General features: G+C 39.5%; 1 protein-coding gene across 15 annotated transcripts in view; it reads left to right on the top strand.

Moving 5' to 3' along the window:
- Window positions 1-17,331, top strand: part of dtna (dystrobrevin, alpha) — a 468,481-nt gene that overhangs the window by 331,225 nt on the left and 119,925 nt on the right. For all 15 annotated transcript variants that reach the window (XM_051929100.1, XM_051929099.1, XM_051929098.1 and 12 more), the window contains 3 exons: window positions 1,940-2,020; window positions 11,395-11,608; window positions 17,090-17,175. In XM_051929100.1, coding sequence (XP_051785060.1) covers window positions 1,940-2,020; window positions 11,395-11,608; window positions 17,090-17,175 — 381 coding nt within the window. The remainder of the gene's footprint in view (window positions 1-1,939; window positions 2,021-11,394; window positions 11,609-17,089; window positions 17,176-17,331) is intronic.

The raw sequence follows: 17,331 nt of genomic DNA on the forward strand, positions 1-17,331 counted from the left end.
GGAGCAGGACAGTGACAGCAGTCTGTCGCTGAAGCTGCTCCTCTGTCTGGAGATGATACTATTTAGTGGATGCAGTGGATTCTCCATAATTGATAGGAGCCTGTTGAGTGCCCTTCGCTCTGCCACAGATGTTAAACTGTCTAGCTCCATGCCAACAATAGAGCCTGCCTTCCTCACCAGTTTGTCCAGGCGTGAGGCGTCTTTCCTCTTAATGCTGCCTCCCCAGCACACCACTGCATAGAAGAGGGCGCTCGCCACAACAGTCTGATAGAACATCTGCAGCATCTTATTGCAGATGTTGAAGGATGCCAGCCTTCTAAGGAAGTATAGTCGGCTCTATCCTTTCTTGCACAGCGCATCAGTATTGGCAGTCCAGTCTAATTTATCATCCAGCTGCACTCCCAGGTATTTATAGGTCTGCACCATCTGCACACAGTCACCTTTGATGATCACGGGGTCTATGAGGGTTCTGGGCCTCCTAAAATCCACCACCAGCTCCTTGGTTTTGCTGGTGTTCAGTTGTAGGTGGTTTGAGTCGCACCATTTAACAAAGTCATTGATTAGGTCTCTATACTCATCCTCCAGCCCATTCCTGATGCAGCCCACGGTAGCAGTGTCATCAGCGAACTTTTGCACGTGGCAGGACTCCGAGTTGTATTGGAAGTCCGATGTATATAGGCTGAACAGGACCAGAGAAAGTACAGTCCCTTGTGGCGCTCCTGTGTTGCTGACCACAATGTCTGACGTGCAGTTCCCAAGACGCACATACTGAGGTCTGTCTTTAAGATAGTCCACGATCCATGCCACTAGGTATGAATCTAATCCCATCTCTGTCAGCTTGTCCCTAAGGAGCAGAGGTTGGATTGTGTTGAAGGCGCTAGAGAAGTCTAGAAACATAATTCTTACAGCACCACTGCCTCTGTCCAAGTGAGAGAGGGATCGATGTAGCATATAGATGATGGCATCCTCCGCTCCCACCTTCTCCTGATATGCAAACTGCAGAGGGTCAAGGGCGTGTTGAACCTGTGGCCTAAGGTGGTGAAGGAGCAGCCTCTCCATGGTCTTCATCACATGTGATGTCAGAGCAACAGGCCGAAAGTCATTCAGCTGACTAGGGTCTTGCCAGGATCTTCTCCAACCCCCTTACAACCGTGTACTGAATTAGCAAAATGGAGTGTAAGCTTGAAATCTTATTTATTTTGCTCATTATATATATGAACATACTAAATGTATAAAAGTTGTTATATAATGTGTGGTATTTAGAGGGAATAGTGTCTCATCTGACTACAAAAACCCCTAAGCTAAAGTTTGAGAGATTCATCCATCCATCCATTTTCCAACCCGCTGAATCCAAACACAGGGTCACGGGGGTCTGCTGGAGCCAATCCCAGCCAACACAGGGCACAAGGCAGGAAACAATCCTGGGCAGGGTGCCAACCCACCGCAGGACACACACAAACACACCCACACACCAAGTACACACTAGGGCCAATTTAGAATCACCAGTCCACCTAACCTGCATGTCTTTTGGACTGTGGGAGGAAACCGGAGCCCCCGGAGGAAACCCACGCAGACATGGGGAGAACATGCAAACTCCACGCAGGGAGGACCCGGGAATCGAACCCAGGTCCCCAGATCTCCCAACTGCGAGGCAGCAGCGCTACCCACTGCGCCACTGTGCCGCCCCTTGAGAGATTCATATTTATTTATATTAATTTAAAGTCTTTTATACTCCATACATTTTCAAAGGAATTGCAAAGGGTCCTTAAAGCCATATTGCAAAATTGCAGACTAATGAAGTGAATAAAAGCTATTTTGCATTTCTCAGAGGCATATAAGCCACCAGTGTTTCTAAAGTAAATGAACAGTCTCTGCGATAAGCACTTTACGTAACATATAGATTTCTTTGTGATATTCTGGTTATCCTTGTGTTTTACAGGAGCCCAAGATCTGGATCGCATTCGACTGTCTACCTACAGGACAGCCTGCAAACTCAGATTTGTACAGAAGAAATGCAACTGTGAGTAAATTAAAGTCATTGATTTGCTTAGGTCACATCTCAAGGGTTGAAGGGGTCATCAAGCTGGCAACAAAACTCAGAGCCCCTTGCAGCAAGGTCACTGGTCTCATTCCAGTTGAGGAAAGTGACAGAAAGTCATTTCAATCCATTGACTGATGAGGAGAGGACAGCATTTGCTCCGAGATTTAGTTTCTGATGTGTTTGAGGTTTTTTTTTCTTTCTTTCTATCCCTAGTTGTTTACTGTCCTTCAGGGAATTTGGCAAGAAGATGCAAAAACTGAAAGAAAATTAATGTGTTGTCACACCTGCAAATTGAGCATACGTTTGTGGTCAGCTTAGCCTAGTGATGCATCAATTCTTATGGCATCCTTTATTCATTAGAGTACTCAGTTGATGGTGCAAATTAGCGTGGGTGTATGCTGATTGTGCTGAGTGGACAGTATCAAAATTAAGCTTAAAATGTGTTGCCATTCTTGTATGAATGTTGTTAATCTAGTCTTCACCTCATATTCCCCACGTGTATTATGCTATGCATCTCCTTGTCTGCTGTTCTGTTTGAACCCCTGTTTCTGCAAGCCCATTCCTCATGACATTTTTTTACTGATTTTTGCTGCAAGTGAATTTATAATCATTGAGTAACGAATGTAGTTAAAGTTCCAACCGACTGCATTCAACCAGAAATCTGTATTTTACGCTACTCTGTCCTCCTCTTTATTCACCCCTGCACACAATCCATTTTCAGGGGGCAAACAATTTCCTGGTCCAAATGGGAATTTGAACAGAAGATGACTGACAATGCAGTTTGGCTTTGGCACTGCATGAAAAATGACATCTGCACACATTGGTGTAGTTTGCATCACACAGCCGGATTGTGGAAGAGATGCTCAGATCTAAAAAAAATGATTCCTATGTTGACATTGAATTTTCACTGACATTGGAAAATAAACACTTTCTATTATAAGACATTTAATTGAATTTCCAGAGTGCTGTTTTTCCAGTTGGTTTATGGCATCAGTAGGCCCAAGCTCGGGCTCCCCCTATGTGGAGCAGCATTGCTGTGGGGATTCAGCCAAGAAATCTATGCAGAAATGGTCTTTTAACATCTTTACAGAAGATGAATGGCTGCCTGTGAAAGTCTATACCATGTGCTCCAACCTGGGCAGCTTCCATTTCTCTGCTTAGGGGGCCATCATATTTTTTTAACATTTTAGGATTATTAAATCCAGTTTGTTAATCTTATTCACTCTAACATTTAAAATGGAAGTCATTATTCTGTGATTGAAAGTTCAGTTAGATTTAAAGCCAGTAAATATCGCAGGTTGTTAGGACTGGTCACCTGAACCACTAATATATGCTATTTATGAGTCCTGTTCTTAAATGCAGTTTATTCTTAAAAACCAGCAAAAGCCAAGTGAGTGTGCTTTTCCCTGGGAAGCCTTTATGCATCTCAATAGCAAAGATCTAGGGAATTGGTACAGACATTTATTTAGAACTGCTCATCTCATTTTCATTGAGTATTGAGTTTGGTCTACCACAAGCTAGTTGCTTCTTGTCTCCCCCATTAGCTTTGGAATTAATACTTTTCTCACCTGTGTGTTACTCCTCAAAACAGGACCCACCACCTTGAGTGTGTTCCCTATTTTCTGTTCTGCTGGTTCTCTTATGTTTCCTGCCACTGCCTATCTGGAAATAAACCATCGATACAAATGGTGCAAAACCTTCAGCACCATCAACTTCTCACTGATACCAGTAAGGTATCAAAATCATTGTATATGTTTATTTTTAAATTATTATAAAAATGTGACCTTTTAAATATTTATATGTTACTGCTTTTTTCTTTATCTCATATTTTAGTAAGGATTTAATAAAACAAGGGGATACATTTTTCCTTTAAAAAGTAATAATAATAATAGGATAAGGCATCTTCCAGGGAGACACAGTTAGCCTTCTCTGTTTCTGTCTGGCTCTCAACCCATTATCAACCAGTAGAACACCCAATATACAAAATCAAAACCCAACAGCAATAATACAACATATCACATCAATTCTATATGGATGACATAAAGATACTGTATGTGCAGGAACAAACAATTACAATAGTTACTAGAAATAATTGGAAAATATTCACAAAACATGCATATGAAGTATGGACTGGACAAATGTAGAACAATTAATGTAGAAAAGGGAATCCTTACAAAAAGTTGGGTATACCCTCAAAACTGCGGTGTATATTCCACCCGATACAAATGCTAACTCGGCTCTTGGTTGTTTATATAGTAGCTTTAGCAGTCGATAGAGTTTGCACCCTGAAGTTGTTCACATCATAGAAGGGGACTTTAACCATGTGGATTTAAAAACAGTGTTCCCCTGATTTCATCAGCACATTTAGTGTGCTACTAGGAGTATAAATACTCCGGACAAGGTCTACTCCAATATCAAACACGGCTTCAGAACTAAATTACTACCACACCACAACTGCTTTTAATCTGGCTTATACCTCTTTAGGAAGAGTGCACCTATCACATTTAGTACTATTAAAATGTGGTCTTAAGAGGCTTCTCAACAGCTGCATGGACTACTTCGAGAGAACAAACTGGGATATTTTTCAACATCAGGACCTGGAAGAGTACATTACAACAGCTCTGAGCCATATTAAGTTCTGCACAGATGCTGTCACCGTAGACATGTGCATCCTGAACTATCCTAATAAGAAGCCCTGGATGACAAAAGAAGTCCACTGCCTGCTCAGGGACAGAAACGCCACTTTCAGGTCTGGTGATGGGGAACAATACAGCACTGCTAGAGCCTAACTGAGAAAAGGCTAAGGCTTCTTACAAGAGAGGGTTGAAGACTGCTTCTATAGTAACAATACAAGGCAGCTGTGGCAGAGGGTTCAGTACTTCACTGGCTATAAATCCAGCAACCCTTTAGCTGCTGATGGTGATGCTTCACATCCACCAGCCCACAATGGCCATATCCTCGTGGTGGAGGAGCATGAGGTGAGGAGCACACTAAGAGCGGTGACCTTGAGGAAGCTTGCTGGACCTGATGGCATCTGTGGTCGAGTGCTGTTGGATTGCGCAGATCAGTTGGCTTCACCAAGATCTTCAACCAGTCCTTATCCCAGTCCACCATTCCACCATGCCTGAAGTCCTCTGTTATAGTTCCACTGCCAAAAAAGTCTACCATCAGCAGCCTAAATGACTACCATACACTGGCACTTACTCCTGTGATCATGAAGTGCTTTGAAAACCTGGTTCAAACTTGCACCATTTCAAGTCTTTCACCAAGGTTAGACACACACCAATATGCTTACAAGGTAAACAGGTCTGCAGAGGATGCCATACCCACAACTCTCCATACTGTCCCAACCCACCTAGAGCAGCAAGGGATGCTAGGCTGCTATTTGTAGACTTTAGCTCTGCATTTAATACTCATCATCCCTCATAAAAACGTGACCAAACTGACAGATCTGGGATTGTCTTACTCCACCTGCCTCTGAATTACGGACTTCCTCTCCGATCGCTCCCAGACGGTAAGAGTAGGCCCCCCACATCTCTTCAGACCTCGGCCTCAGCACTGGTTCTCCACAGGGCTGTGTGCTGAGCCCCCTTCACCCTCTACTCCCACGACTGCACCCCCCACACTCCAACAACACTCCAACATCAAATTTGCGGATGACACCACCATGGTGGAGGGGGCTGATCTCGGGGGGTAATGAGTCCGCTTATCGGGACCAGGTGGAACTGTTGTCTGGGTGGTGCAGAGACAACAATCTGCCTCTTAACATGACCAAAACCAAGGAGTTGATCATTAGCTTTTGGTGGAAGAAAATTAATATTCAGTCCCTTTTCATTGACAGGGATTATGTGGAGAGGGTATCGAACTTCGGGTTCCCTGTTGTGCACATAAAGGAGGACCTGAGTTGGAGTGCTAACACCATAGAGCTGGTAAAGAAGGCACAGCAGAGACTTTACTTCCTGGGAATCCTCAAAAAGAACCATTTCACCCAAAAACTGCTCATGTCCTTCTACTGTTGCTCCATAGAGATCATATTGACTTATTTCGTCTGTGTGTGGTTTGCCAGCTGCACTGCATCAGAGAGGAAAACACTCCAGAGAGTTGTCACCACTGCCCAGAAGATCATCAGATGCCCTCTCCAATCCCTGGAAAATCTTTACAGTTCCTGCTGCCTGAAAAAGGCCTGGAGCATAATTAAAGATCCATCCCACTCTGGTCACTCTTTTCTTGAACTGCTGCCTTCGGGCAGACACTTCAAGACAATATAAACACGGACAAATAGACTAAAAAATAGTTTTTACAAAAAGGCCATGGCTGCACTAAATGATGCTCACACAGTGAAACTTTAAAGGGAACAAATTATGCATAAAATACCAGCAGAATGCGAAAAATGTTTTGTTGTGTAATATTATGTTTTGCTTTTCCACTTCTAGACTTTCTTTTATAAATCTTGAGATTTATATGTTTGTGTAGTGTTGTAATTTCTTGCTGTTTTGCACTGATAGGATGGCATCAAATTTTGTTGTACTTGTGCAGTGTTTTAAGTAATTGTTTTAAGTAATTGTCACATAGTGAGGATATTGCTTAACATATATAAAATCCCCTAAAACATACCGTATAGACATATACACACACAACATAACACTGCCCAATGTCTTAGCCTTAGCCTGATATAGGTGGTAGCAAATAAGAATAATGATGATTATGATGATAAATAAATATAACAATAAATAATCAAATACATGTTTACTCTCCTTCCTGAGTAAAGGTTTTAGAAAAGTGCTCTTTTTATGCACTGTAGCTCCCCCTGAAGTAACAAGAGTATGGAAACTAACTGCAGCCCCCACACCCCACCACCATCACCAAACTCTTTTATGCATCTTCAGAACATTGCGAAGCTCTCTGTGAATACAGGGAGTCTGGCTTCCTCTCAAAGGATTCTTACATTTTCATCACTTTTGACTTTTATTACTATAAACAGAATATCTAATAGCTGCTGGTGGGACATCATTTAAATCTCTTCCAAAGGTGAAGATCACTCACAACTAATTGATTCCTGGAGCGCCTCTGGCTGCTTTGCCCTACTTCTTTGATTAGCGATATGCATGGCGTAGGCATGGTCATGGATCTCTCTAGCAGTGCCACCACCCCATTATGGTAATGCATATTGTGATTATTTGGTACATAATGTAATTATCTCTAGTTGTTTCTCAATTGCTCTGGTAGTTTCTATAATTTTTACCTTTTAAGTTATCTTTATTTATTATTTGTGTTACGTTACTTTGTTGGTGACATCATTGTGTTACAATTTTCCTGTTGCTGCAGTATTTTTTGCGTATGTGTCATTTAAAGACATACTAAGCACTGTCTTATTTAAGAAAGAAAGCAAATGTGACTATCATTCACTAGATTTTTTAGCAAGATAAATGGAAGACTTTTCCTAAAAAAATAGCTTAGTAGAGATTTGTTTAAGACTTACAGGTTTGTGATTCCATTCTCTTGACTATGATTTCTGATTTCATTGTATAATGAATGTCGTGTGCACATACCTCTTCTTCCCAAGAATAAACACTGGTCATCCAAGCTTAGGTCCACATCCTACATGGAATGCAGGAAACTGCCTTCTTACGCTGTATTCATATACTGCCAGACAGACAGGAAATCCAAGTTTACGAGTCAGAAATTTCAAGTGAACATTCTACAAAGTCAAAGCATCAAGTCAGACAGTTTGGAAAAATTATACAAGACGTGATTTAGTGCTGACATTTCACCTTATTCAACAGTATATAATAAGAAATATAACCTTGTCAGCCAGAAATAGCATTTTTGTGGCCGAACTGCATTTGAAGCGATATAATGCAACTTTACTATGTCTAGTTTGCTGTTTATTTTCATGACAGTTTATCTTTAATTGATTTTAATTTGCCAAGCATGCAGCAAACAAAAGTGACTTTGTGATTATCTATAAACTCTGACCGGAAACTCACATGAACACACTGAAATAGGAAAGCAAATTATCTCATGTCGGTGCTCCAAAAACTCTGATAATATTTGAATACAGCATTAGCTAATCAGGTCAAAGGACTACTCTGTCAGCTTGAGTGACTAATTGGGCTTCTAACTGTAAAGGCAGTGGGATTGTTTGACTTGAGCTTCACTGCAAGAAGACATTATGTATAGGAAGAGGCTTACCGCTAATGTTCACTGTTAAGCCTAGTTATGTGTTTTTATTCACTAAAAGTTCTTGTTTCCTTCATTCATGATACCTAAGAGAAACTTAAACAATTAGTTTTTTATTTGTTTTCTTCTGCACAAACTTTGAGCTCAATAGTCATTATTATAATCTTGATCCACTGTACTAATTTTCTTCATAATTTTAAACACCTCAATCATGTCACCTCTTCATTTCCTTAAATAAGCTCATCTTTCCTTATAACTCATCCCCTGTAGCCCTGGAATTAGTCTAGTCTCCCTTCTCTTGATTTTGTCTGTTCCTGCCATTTGTTTTTTTTTTCTTTGTGGCTTAGAGAGCAAAACTGTACACAGAACTCCAGATGAGGTCTAACCGGTGCCGTATAAAGCTTGTGCATAACCTCCTTGGAATTGTACTCTACATGTTGTGCTATATAACTAAAGTAAAAGTCAAAGGGGTCATAATCAATAACCCCAGACATCTGAGTCACATTAATTGTTCACATTATTATCTTCAGGCATACAATACCATAGCATCAGATCTTGGACCAGCAGGCTTCGAAACAGCTTCTTCCATCAAGGATGATGAGTTCTCCTTACTCACTGGTACTACTTATCAGCCGGCCCCTCCACATTCATGCTGCTGTTCCTTCACCTATACATTCCATTGCACCACAACTATTTGGTGTTATTAGTATGCATTGTGTAATGTACAAATTTTCTTTACATCTAAGTATCTACTGTATATATTGTATTACTTCTGGGGACTTTGCACACCAAGCTTTTCACTCGTCTGTACATTTATGTTAAGTGATATGACAATAAAGTGACTTGACTATGTTAATATAAACAAACCCCCGGGGCTCTAGCCTCTTTGCGGTTCTGCTGCTCGTGTATGGGGATGCGGATGTACAATTTAAACAGATTGTTATTTTCATGGGAATTGTTACATATGCATAATAGAAGTAAATATTTTACATTACAGCGAGTAATTAGCCATATTAAAAAACTAGGGGGCTTCGCTTGTGAAACTCAACCCCCCCCCCCCCCCCAAAAGCAATATGCAGCATTGTGAAGGGGGGGGGCTGAAGGCACCCCAAGGAGATGTGGCCGCTCCTCCGAAACCCCTCTTAAACGGTGATGCAATGGGAAATAAATACATTTTTTTTATCTCCTCTTTGCTTGAAAAGCTGCTGCTGCTGTGCCGCGTGATTTGCACTTCGCTACATAGTAAGACAAATAGAAACAAATCTCAATAATTAATTTAAACAAATTATGGCAATAACATGTGAAGTAACTGCACAGTGCTGCCTGTGAAATCTCCAGACAGACATTTGCGGAGTGTTGCTTAATGAGTTGAGAGACAGAAAAGGAAAAAGCCTGGAGAGAGAATAATATCGGGTTCCAGACATTATTGTAAGTTACTCAGACATATAGCAACACACCAGTCATTTTTGGTTGTCCCACCTTCATCTCTGTGGTTATTTATGGAGTCATTGCCAGGTCTTGAGCCCCCATGCCTGTTAGGGTTTTGGTTTGTTTTTATTTTTTATGTTTTTTTTTGCATGGGTTTCTGAAATCAAACATTTGTGTTAGGGGTTTTTGAGGCTCTGGATTATGATTTTAATGTTTACTTTTGGAAATTCTGAATGTGTAAAAAGTTACCTATTTTTTTTTAACCATTTTGTCGTCCATCTTGTATAATTTCCGCTATGCTTTGCTCCATCATTGGGACCACTTCATGCATTGCTAGTGTGTGTCCTCGGAGGATGCAATGAGGTAAAAGGTCATCTAGGAAGTGACTTTCTTATCCAAGTTGCAGATACAAAACCCTTTTTCGTACTGCTCTTTCTAAGCATTTTCAGTATTTTTTTTCCCCTGATTCTGACGTATTTGCGAATCCATCAGCTTATTACTTAACTTTCTGCTAGCAGCCTATGACCCATACATGTGCTAATCCCTTCTCTTGTTTTACACTGGTTTCTGTTAATTGTCTATTCCCCCAGTCATTTCTGAAATGTATTCAGTTTGTTGATATAACAATATCCTTAGACAATTCTTTTCAAGTATAAGTAAATCTTATTTAATAGAGACCCCTAATTTAAGCAGTCCTTTTTATTTTATTTAGTCTCAGGTCCCTTGGGGACGGCCTACTTAACATGCTTACTTTGAAGCCCTTCATTGTTAGGCTGGATATTCAAAGCAGAACTTGACCAACATATTGTGTCCAATTCTAGTGTCTGCCTTGTCTATAATTTTGTTTTTTTTCATACCTTTGTTTTTTTTTCCTGACACTGTACTTGGCCAAGTCCTGCTTGCTCCTGTACACACATTTGATTATCCATCTCTTTATGTTTCACCCAACTGTTGCCTCTCTTCCATTTTGGTCATCTTAATAAAGTGAAGAAAACAACAACTGGCTTAAGGTTGGCACTTAATGTGGCCTTAAAATCATTTTAGTCAGGTTTTTGTTCTGTTTTGTCCGGGTGTGATATGCTGTCTCCTTTATAGTATACTTTAATTTTTTATTTTCTATTTACTGCTTTTGACAGACACATAAGTGTCTCCAACACTCCAGTGGCAGTTTTGTCTGTGTGTAGTTTGCATGTTCTACCTGTGGCTGTGTGGATGTGCTGGCCCCATCTGTGCGTGGTTGTATACCTGAGTGGGCCCTGTCATGGACAGACACCCTCTTCTAGGCTGGATCCAGTCTTGCACTTGATGGTGCTGGGATAGGCTCCAGCTATCCTGACACCGAATTGGATTCCCCAGGCTTGAGAATGTTATAGTGTGTTGTGTTGTTTGCCCTTTTAATCTTTTTACTTGTGTAATCAGAAGCCTCTTCCTATGCATTATACAGTAACTGACCAGCATATTTCAGTTTTAGACCAACAAACCACAGAAAAATTGTAAATGTAGCTACAGTATACCAGTTGCAGGATTCATCATCCTGCTGATCATCAAACTATGATGAAGTGGCTGAATTATGGTTTGACCCTAAAGCCCCACAATTTAAATTTTTTAAAGTGTACTCTTCGCATGGGCTGGTCTTAGATTAAGCCACCATCCAACAAACAGACTCAGTCACCAAATTGACTTTAATTTGGTTTTTGGTTGAAAATATTCTTCTTTTAACAATTATCTGTTTATCTCTTACACAGTGCATCTAGTTGACATCTGGAATATTATAGAAGCTTTCCGTGAAAATGGTTTGAACACGATGGACCCCAACACCGAGTTCAGCATCGCTCGCCTGGAAGCAATACTGTCCACCATCTTCTACCAGCTTAACAAACGCATGCCAACCACCTACCAGATCAATGTTGAGCAGTCCATCAGCTTATTACTTAACTTCCTACTAGCAGCCTATGACCCGTACGTGTGCTAATCCTTTCTCTTGTTTTTTGCTGGTTCTGCAAAGCTAAAATACTCTGCATATGTAGAACATTTCAGATCAGCTGGGAAGGGGATCTTAGTCTACGATTGTTTTTATTTTGTGGGTTTTTGAAAGTCCTGCACTTAACTGTTGCTATGGAGCAGACATGACACCCAGTGGCCACCACTGAAATGTTATCTTAGGTGTTTGCATGTTGTTCTCAACATGGTCTCATTTTATTACAGAGGGTAATATATGCTCTGCTAATGCATGCTCTGCTCTGCATTTCTTATCCTTTTGTAAAAATGTGTTTGTTTAAAAGAAAACCAGCTTAGCTAAGGAAATGTAAAGTAAGAAATGCTATTCATGCTTAGCTTGACCACATATCAGCGAAGAGTGCATCTTAAAAGAGCATCTGTTGTGACCTTAGACCCTCTCTAAAGTGACAAGAATACCACATTGTTCATTGTTCAGTGTTTCCTGTTTGGTGTACAACTAACCATAAACATATAATTTTAAACCAGAAATAATGAATTTCTTCTAAATTTACCCAGAGTCCCCATTTAAAAAAATGTTGTATAAAATTGATATTACACACAAGTGCTCAGTGCATTATGTCCCAAGAGTAATGACAGAATGACAGTAATGAAATTTTAGATAACTCGTTGAAAAAGACATTAAAGTGGTGTTTTAGCAGATGATTGGGAAAATGAGCCTCCAATGAGTCATGTTAACATCAGGCAAGTGTGGAGGCTTTGTACAGACACAAAAAGCTGCAGGCAAATGATGTACGTTAGACTGTATTAAAGAGTGAGGCCCCCACTAAGTCAGTTTTTCGGTCTATATGTATGAGTGTATGTTTGTGTGTGTGTATATATATATATATATATATATATATATATATATATATATATATATATATATAGGTTGTGGGTTCAAATCCTGTTACTAACATTTTATGACCATGAGCATGTCCTTCACTTACCTGTGGTGCAATTGGAAAAACAAAAGAAATGTAACCAGTTGTATCTCCAATAGGGAGTGTGGAGGCCATAGCAGTGGTCCATCACGACCTATCCATCGACCTGGAAAGGTGTGGTTGAGATTAAAATAATCCATTAGTGTTAACATAACACGTATATGTGCGTGTGTGTGTGTGTGTGAGAGAGAGACAGAGAGAGAGAGAGTTTTATATATTAGATTGAAAAAAGTATGGAGTATACAGTAACTACAGCACAGAAGCCTTTTAAAATATCCATTGCTTCAGTGAAACTAGGGAAAGGTTTCTGTGCTTCTGCTTCCATTTCTTCAATATCTTCAGCTTTCTTCCTGTTTTGTTACTTTTGTCTCATGATTTTTCTAGATTTCTTGTAGAAATGAGAATACACACACATACTCATTGCCAAGCAGGACACAAGTAGTGACATATGCCAGTATTGCTTTATAATGAAAGGACAATGAGAAATGTCCTCCCAGAGATATTATTTCCCTCTGTACAAAGGGTGGCAGCTACCAGTGCCCATTTGTGTACCCTCAGGGCAGTATGGGAACTGAGGTCCCAATGGTCAAAGGTCTAAGGTCTTGTTGGTTTACTTGAGTACAGCCAGGTGAATCTATAATAATAATAATAATAATACATTTTATTTATATAGCGCCTTTCCCATGCTCAAGGCACTTACAGAATATAATAAAGAATGACAGGGTATACAATATATAGCATTGTATAAACCAGATAAATAAATAAAGAAGATTAAGACAATGAATTCTGAAAAAAAAGAAACAGACAACATAATTGATGGTCTGGCACACACACACATACAGGTTACATTAGCATCTTGACAGAAAAGTAAACTGAGAGAAGGGTAATAAAGTCAAATAAAGCTAAAAGCCTTCCTGAACAGATGAGTTTTGAGTTGTTTTTTAAAAGAATTCATGGAGTCAGCTGACCTGATTAATTTTGGTAGGTCATTCCAGAGTCTGGGCGCTATACAGCTGAAGGCTCTGTCACCCATGGAGTGTAGATTAGTGAGGGGCACAACAATATTACCAGAATCAGAGGACCTTAGTGGGCGGGCAGGCACATAGTGATGGAGAAGGTCACTGATGTAGTTTGGTGCAAGGTTATTTAAGGCTTTGTAGGTTATTAGTAGGATTTTATATTCGATTCTGTAAGACACAGGGAGCCGGTGGAGACGGAGCAGGATGGGTGTTATGTGCTCGCTGCTGCTGGTTCAAGTAAGGACTCTTGCAGCTGAGTTTTGAATAAGCTGGAGCTGTGATATAAGATTAGAAGGGGCACCTGCCAGTAGGGAATTACAATAATCGATGCGGGATGTGATAAAAGCATGGACAAGTTTCTCAGTGTTAGAAAAGGAGAGGAAGGGGCGAACACGGGATATGTTACGGAGGTGAAAGTAAGAAAGTTTCTTAATGTGATTTATGTGGGCGGAATAAGAGAGGGAGGAATCAAAAATGACACCAAGATTTTTTACAGTAGAGGCAGGTCTGATGAGATCACCGCCAAGATAGACTGGGAAGGAGCTTATTTTATTAAGTTGCATTTTAGTCCCAATTTGCAGGAGTTCAGTTTTATTGCAATTTAATTTTAAAGAGTTCTGCTCCATCCAGGTTTTAATTTCACTAAGGCAGGTTGTGAGCTGAGAAAGCTCTGATGAAGTTCCACTGTTAACATTGAAGTAGAGTTGAGTATCATCTGCATAAAAATGATAACCCAGTCCATAGCTACGGATAATATGGCCAAGGGGAAGCATGTAAATACAGAAAAGCAGAGGACCGAGGACAGAGCCTTGAGGGACTCCTTGTGTGACTGGCACTGAGCTGGATCTGCTCTTGCCAAGACTAACAAACTCTCGCCTATCAGTCAAATAGGACTTGAACCACTGGAGGGCAGTGCCAGAGATTCTCCATTCTGGACAGTAGGATGTCATGTCTGACAGTGTCAAATGCTACACTGAGGTCTAACACTGAGGTCTAATTTTGGTCTATCTGCCAAAAGGACACTCCTGTGTCTTAGGAAAGGTTCTTCTGACACAGAAATTAAGAAAGAAGACAATGAAGGAAGAGAAGAATTGTTTTAAAAGCCTTTACAAAAGGTATTTCAGTAAAATAAAAGAATTTACTTGAACCCAGGATAGTGTCTTGGTAGTGGTGTCAAGGGTTTGAGGCTTTGGGATACCCCCTAGTGATCACAATATTTATACTGCATAGGGTGTAAGGCAGTGGGGTGTATTGGTTAAGGCTTTGGACTTCAGACCCTGATATTGTGGGTTCAAATACCACTACTGACACAGTGTGACCATGAACAAGTTACTTGACCTGCCTGTGCTCCAATTGCAAAGCCAAAAATACAGAAATGTAACCAATTGCATCATAAATGTTGAAAATCGCCTTCGATAAAGGCATCCGCCAAATAAGGAAATTTACACACACACACAGAGTACAGTATAGGTGCGTATACACAGTATTTAGTGTAAATATAGCTGGAGATACAGATAGATATATTTACCCTATTACTTCCAATTTAAGATGCCCTCAAATTTAAGACTCACATCCCTTTCAAAAACAGATTTTGAGGGAGAAAAAAATTACTGTTGTATACAAAAATTACAAGTAAATATACCATTACATACATTGAATCGGTTTCACTTGAGAAGCCCATGGTCGCTCCGAATTGTTTTCACCTTGATAAAGTCTGTTTTTATTTGATGCATCCACACTGGTTGCAAAACCATGCAATAAACATGACACTAGATATGGAGACATGCCCCCTCGTATGACCCAGGTGCATCTCCACATTCTAATTTCAAGGAGAGGCTTGTGGCAGAAGTGACCCCATGTAGGCACCTGCATGATTCTTTTCTATGAGACCACAAAGATACTTAGATAATGACAAATTCATGGAAGGCAATTGCAAAGAGCACTGGACAAAACAAATCACTATGTAAAAAGACACAGACACTCCACCTTCTCTCCCTCCCCGGCCCCCCACCACCTCTTAAAGCCAATAATAACAGACACAACTCTTTCTCCATCAGCAGAATCTCATCAGCGGAGCTACCCTTCTGAGAACAATCATTTAAACAGTTCACTTACTCTGCTGTGAAATTGTTAGATATGCAACATTGACCAATCACTGCCACCTGCTGACTAGGAGAATATTGATGCGTTGATAGCTGGCAGAAGTTTTGATCACTGACAGTGCATATTCTTTGTGTTGTGGTCTGTGCACAAGCTTAAAGTGGAAAGTATAAATAGAGCTTAAAACTGCTTGTGTCAAATTGCTTTCCCTTTCACAACCATGCTTCTGCACAAAATCACACATGACAATGAAATAGTGTAATTTTAAGAAGAACCCACACTTTTAACTATGGAAAAATGTGCATCTTAAGTTGGAAGCAATACATTAATTAATATTGTGATTAACATATCAGATCACCTTGTATAAATAATAGTATATTGACAATGAGACAATTGTGTAGAAATTTTGTATTATGTCATCAAAATCCATAAACTGAAAATATCACAGTTTTTTAGTTGGGCTGCAAAATTAGAGAACAACCTGAAAACAGGAGTGAAGATGGAAAACTTTTAAACAAAAACATTTTCAGATTTTTCCATGTTAATGTGGACTAATCCTCAGTCAGAAGACTCCTTAGTCTAAGGAAATCCTTTGGATGAAATGGATTGACTGCCCTTCTAGTGTCTCACACTTTTCCTTCTTATTGACTGCCACCACCCAATTTCTATCTTAATGTCATCAGAAAAAGGTCTTCTAGGACCTCCAGTATATTTACAAGGCTTGCCATCCATGGTAGTGTCATACCTTCTATATTGGAATTTTGATTTCCACCACTGCTGAAGGTGTGGATGGTCCTGTCTATCTTTTGCAGGGCCTTGATGTGCCCTGTCTTTGTCACCTGTGCCAGTTTTCTTCCTGGAGACCAATACCACACAATAAAAAAGCAAAAACTGTTGTATATACAATGACAGATGTAAAAGCCAATCTTAGAAAGTTAATATTAATTTCATAAGTGTTTTTTTTAATATGAATAGAATGTTAGTTTCACATAGCTACATGGAAGATTCTTTTGTATCCCTTTAAATGGATAGACATGGAGGTATATAGTTTTCTGACCATATGTGAAAGCATATCTGATAACATATAGAAGCTACACAGAAAGTTTTTCTTTTTTGTGTACATTAGAAGTTTCTTTCTTTTTAGTGTGAACCATTTTGCTTTGAGTTTCACTAAAACTTCTAAAACAAAGGCACTTGAACTGTGGAATTTTATATACACGTCATATTTTAGAATCCCTCGATGAAAGTTTCTGCTTTAGAAATTAGAGAAAAATCAACAGGATAGGACATCCAAGATTCACAAAAATGAAAAAAGAATGAACAAGAAAAAAATGGCTTACCACTCTTTTGTTTATTTGCTTTTGTTTTTCTTTCTTTTCCAGGGAAGGTCTTGGAAAAATCTCAGTCTTTGTTGTCAAAATGGCCTTAGCTACAATATGTGGTGGAAAAATTTTAGATAAATTAAGATGTAAGTATTATTTCTTATTATGTCCTGATTTATTTATATATATATATGTGTATATGTATATATGTGTGTATATATATATATATATATATATATATATATATATATATATATATATATAATATATATATATATATATATATATATATATATATATAT

Source organism: Erpetoichthys calabaricus, chromosome 6, assembly GCF_900747795.2.
Source record: "Erpetoichthys calabaricus chromosome 6, fErpCal1.3, whole genome shotgun sequence".
NCBI classification, from domain to species: Eukaryota; Metazoa; Chordata; class Cladistia; order Polypteriformes; family Polypteridae; genus Erpetoichthys; species Erpetoichthys calabaricus.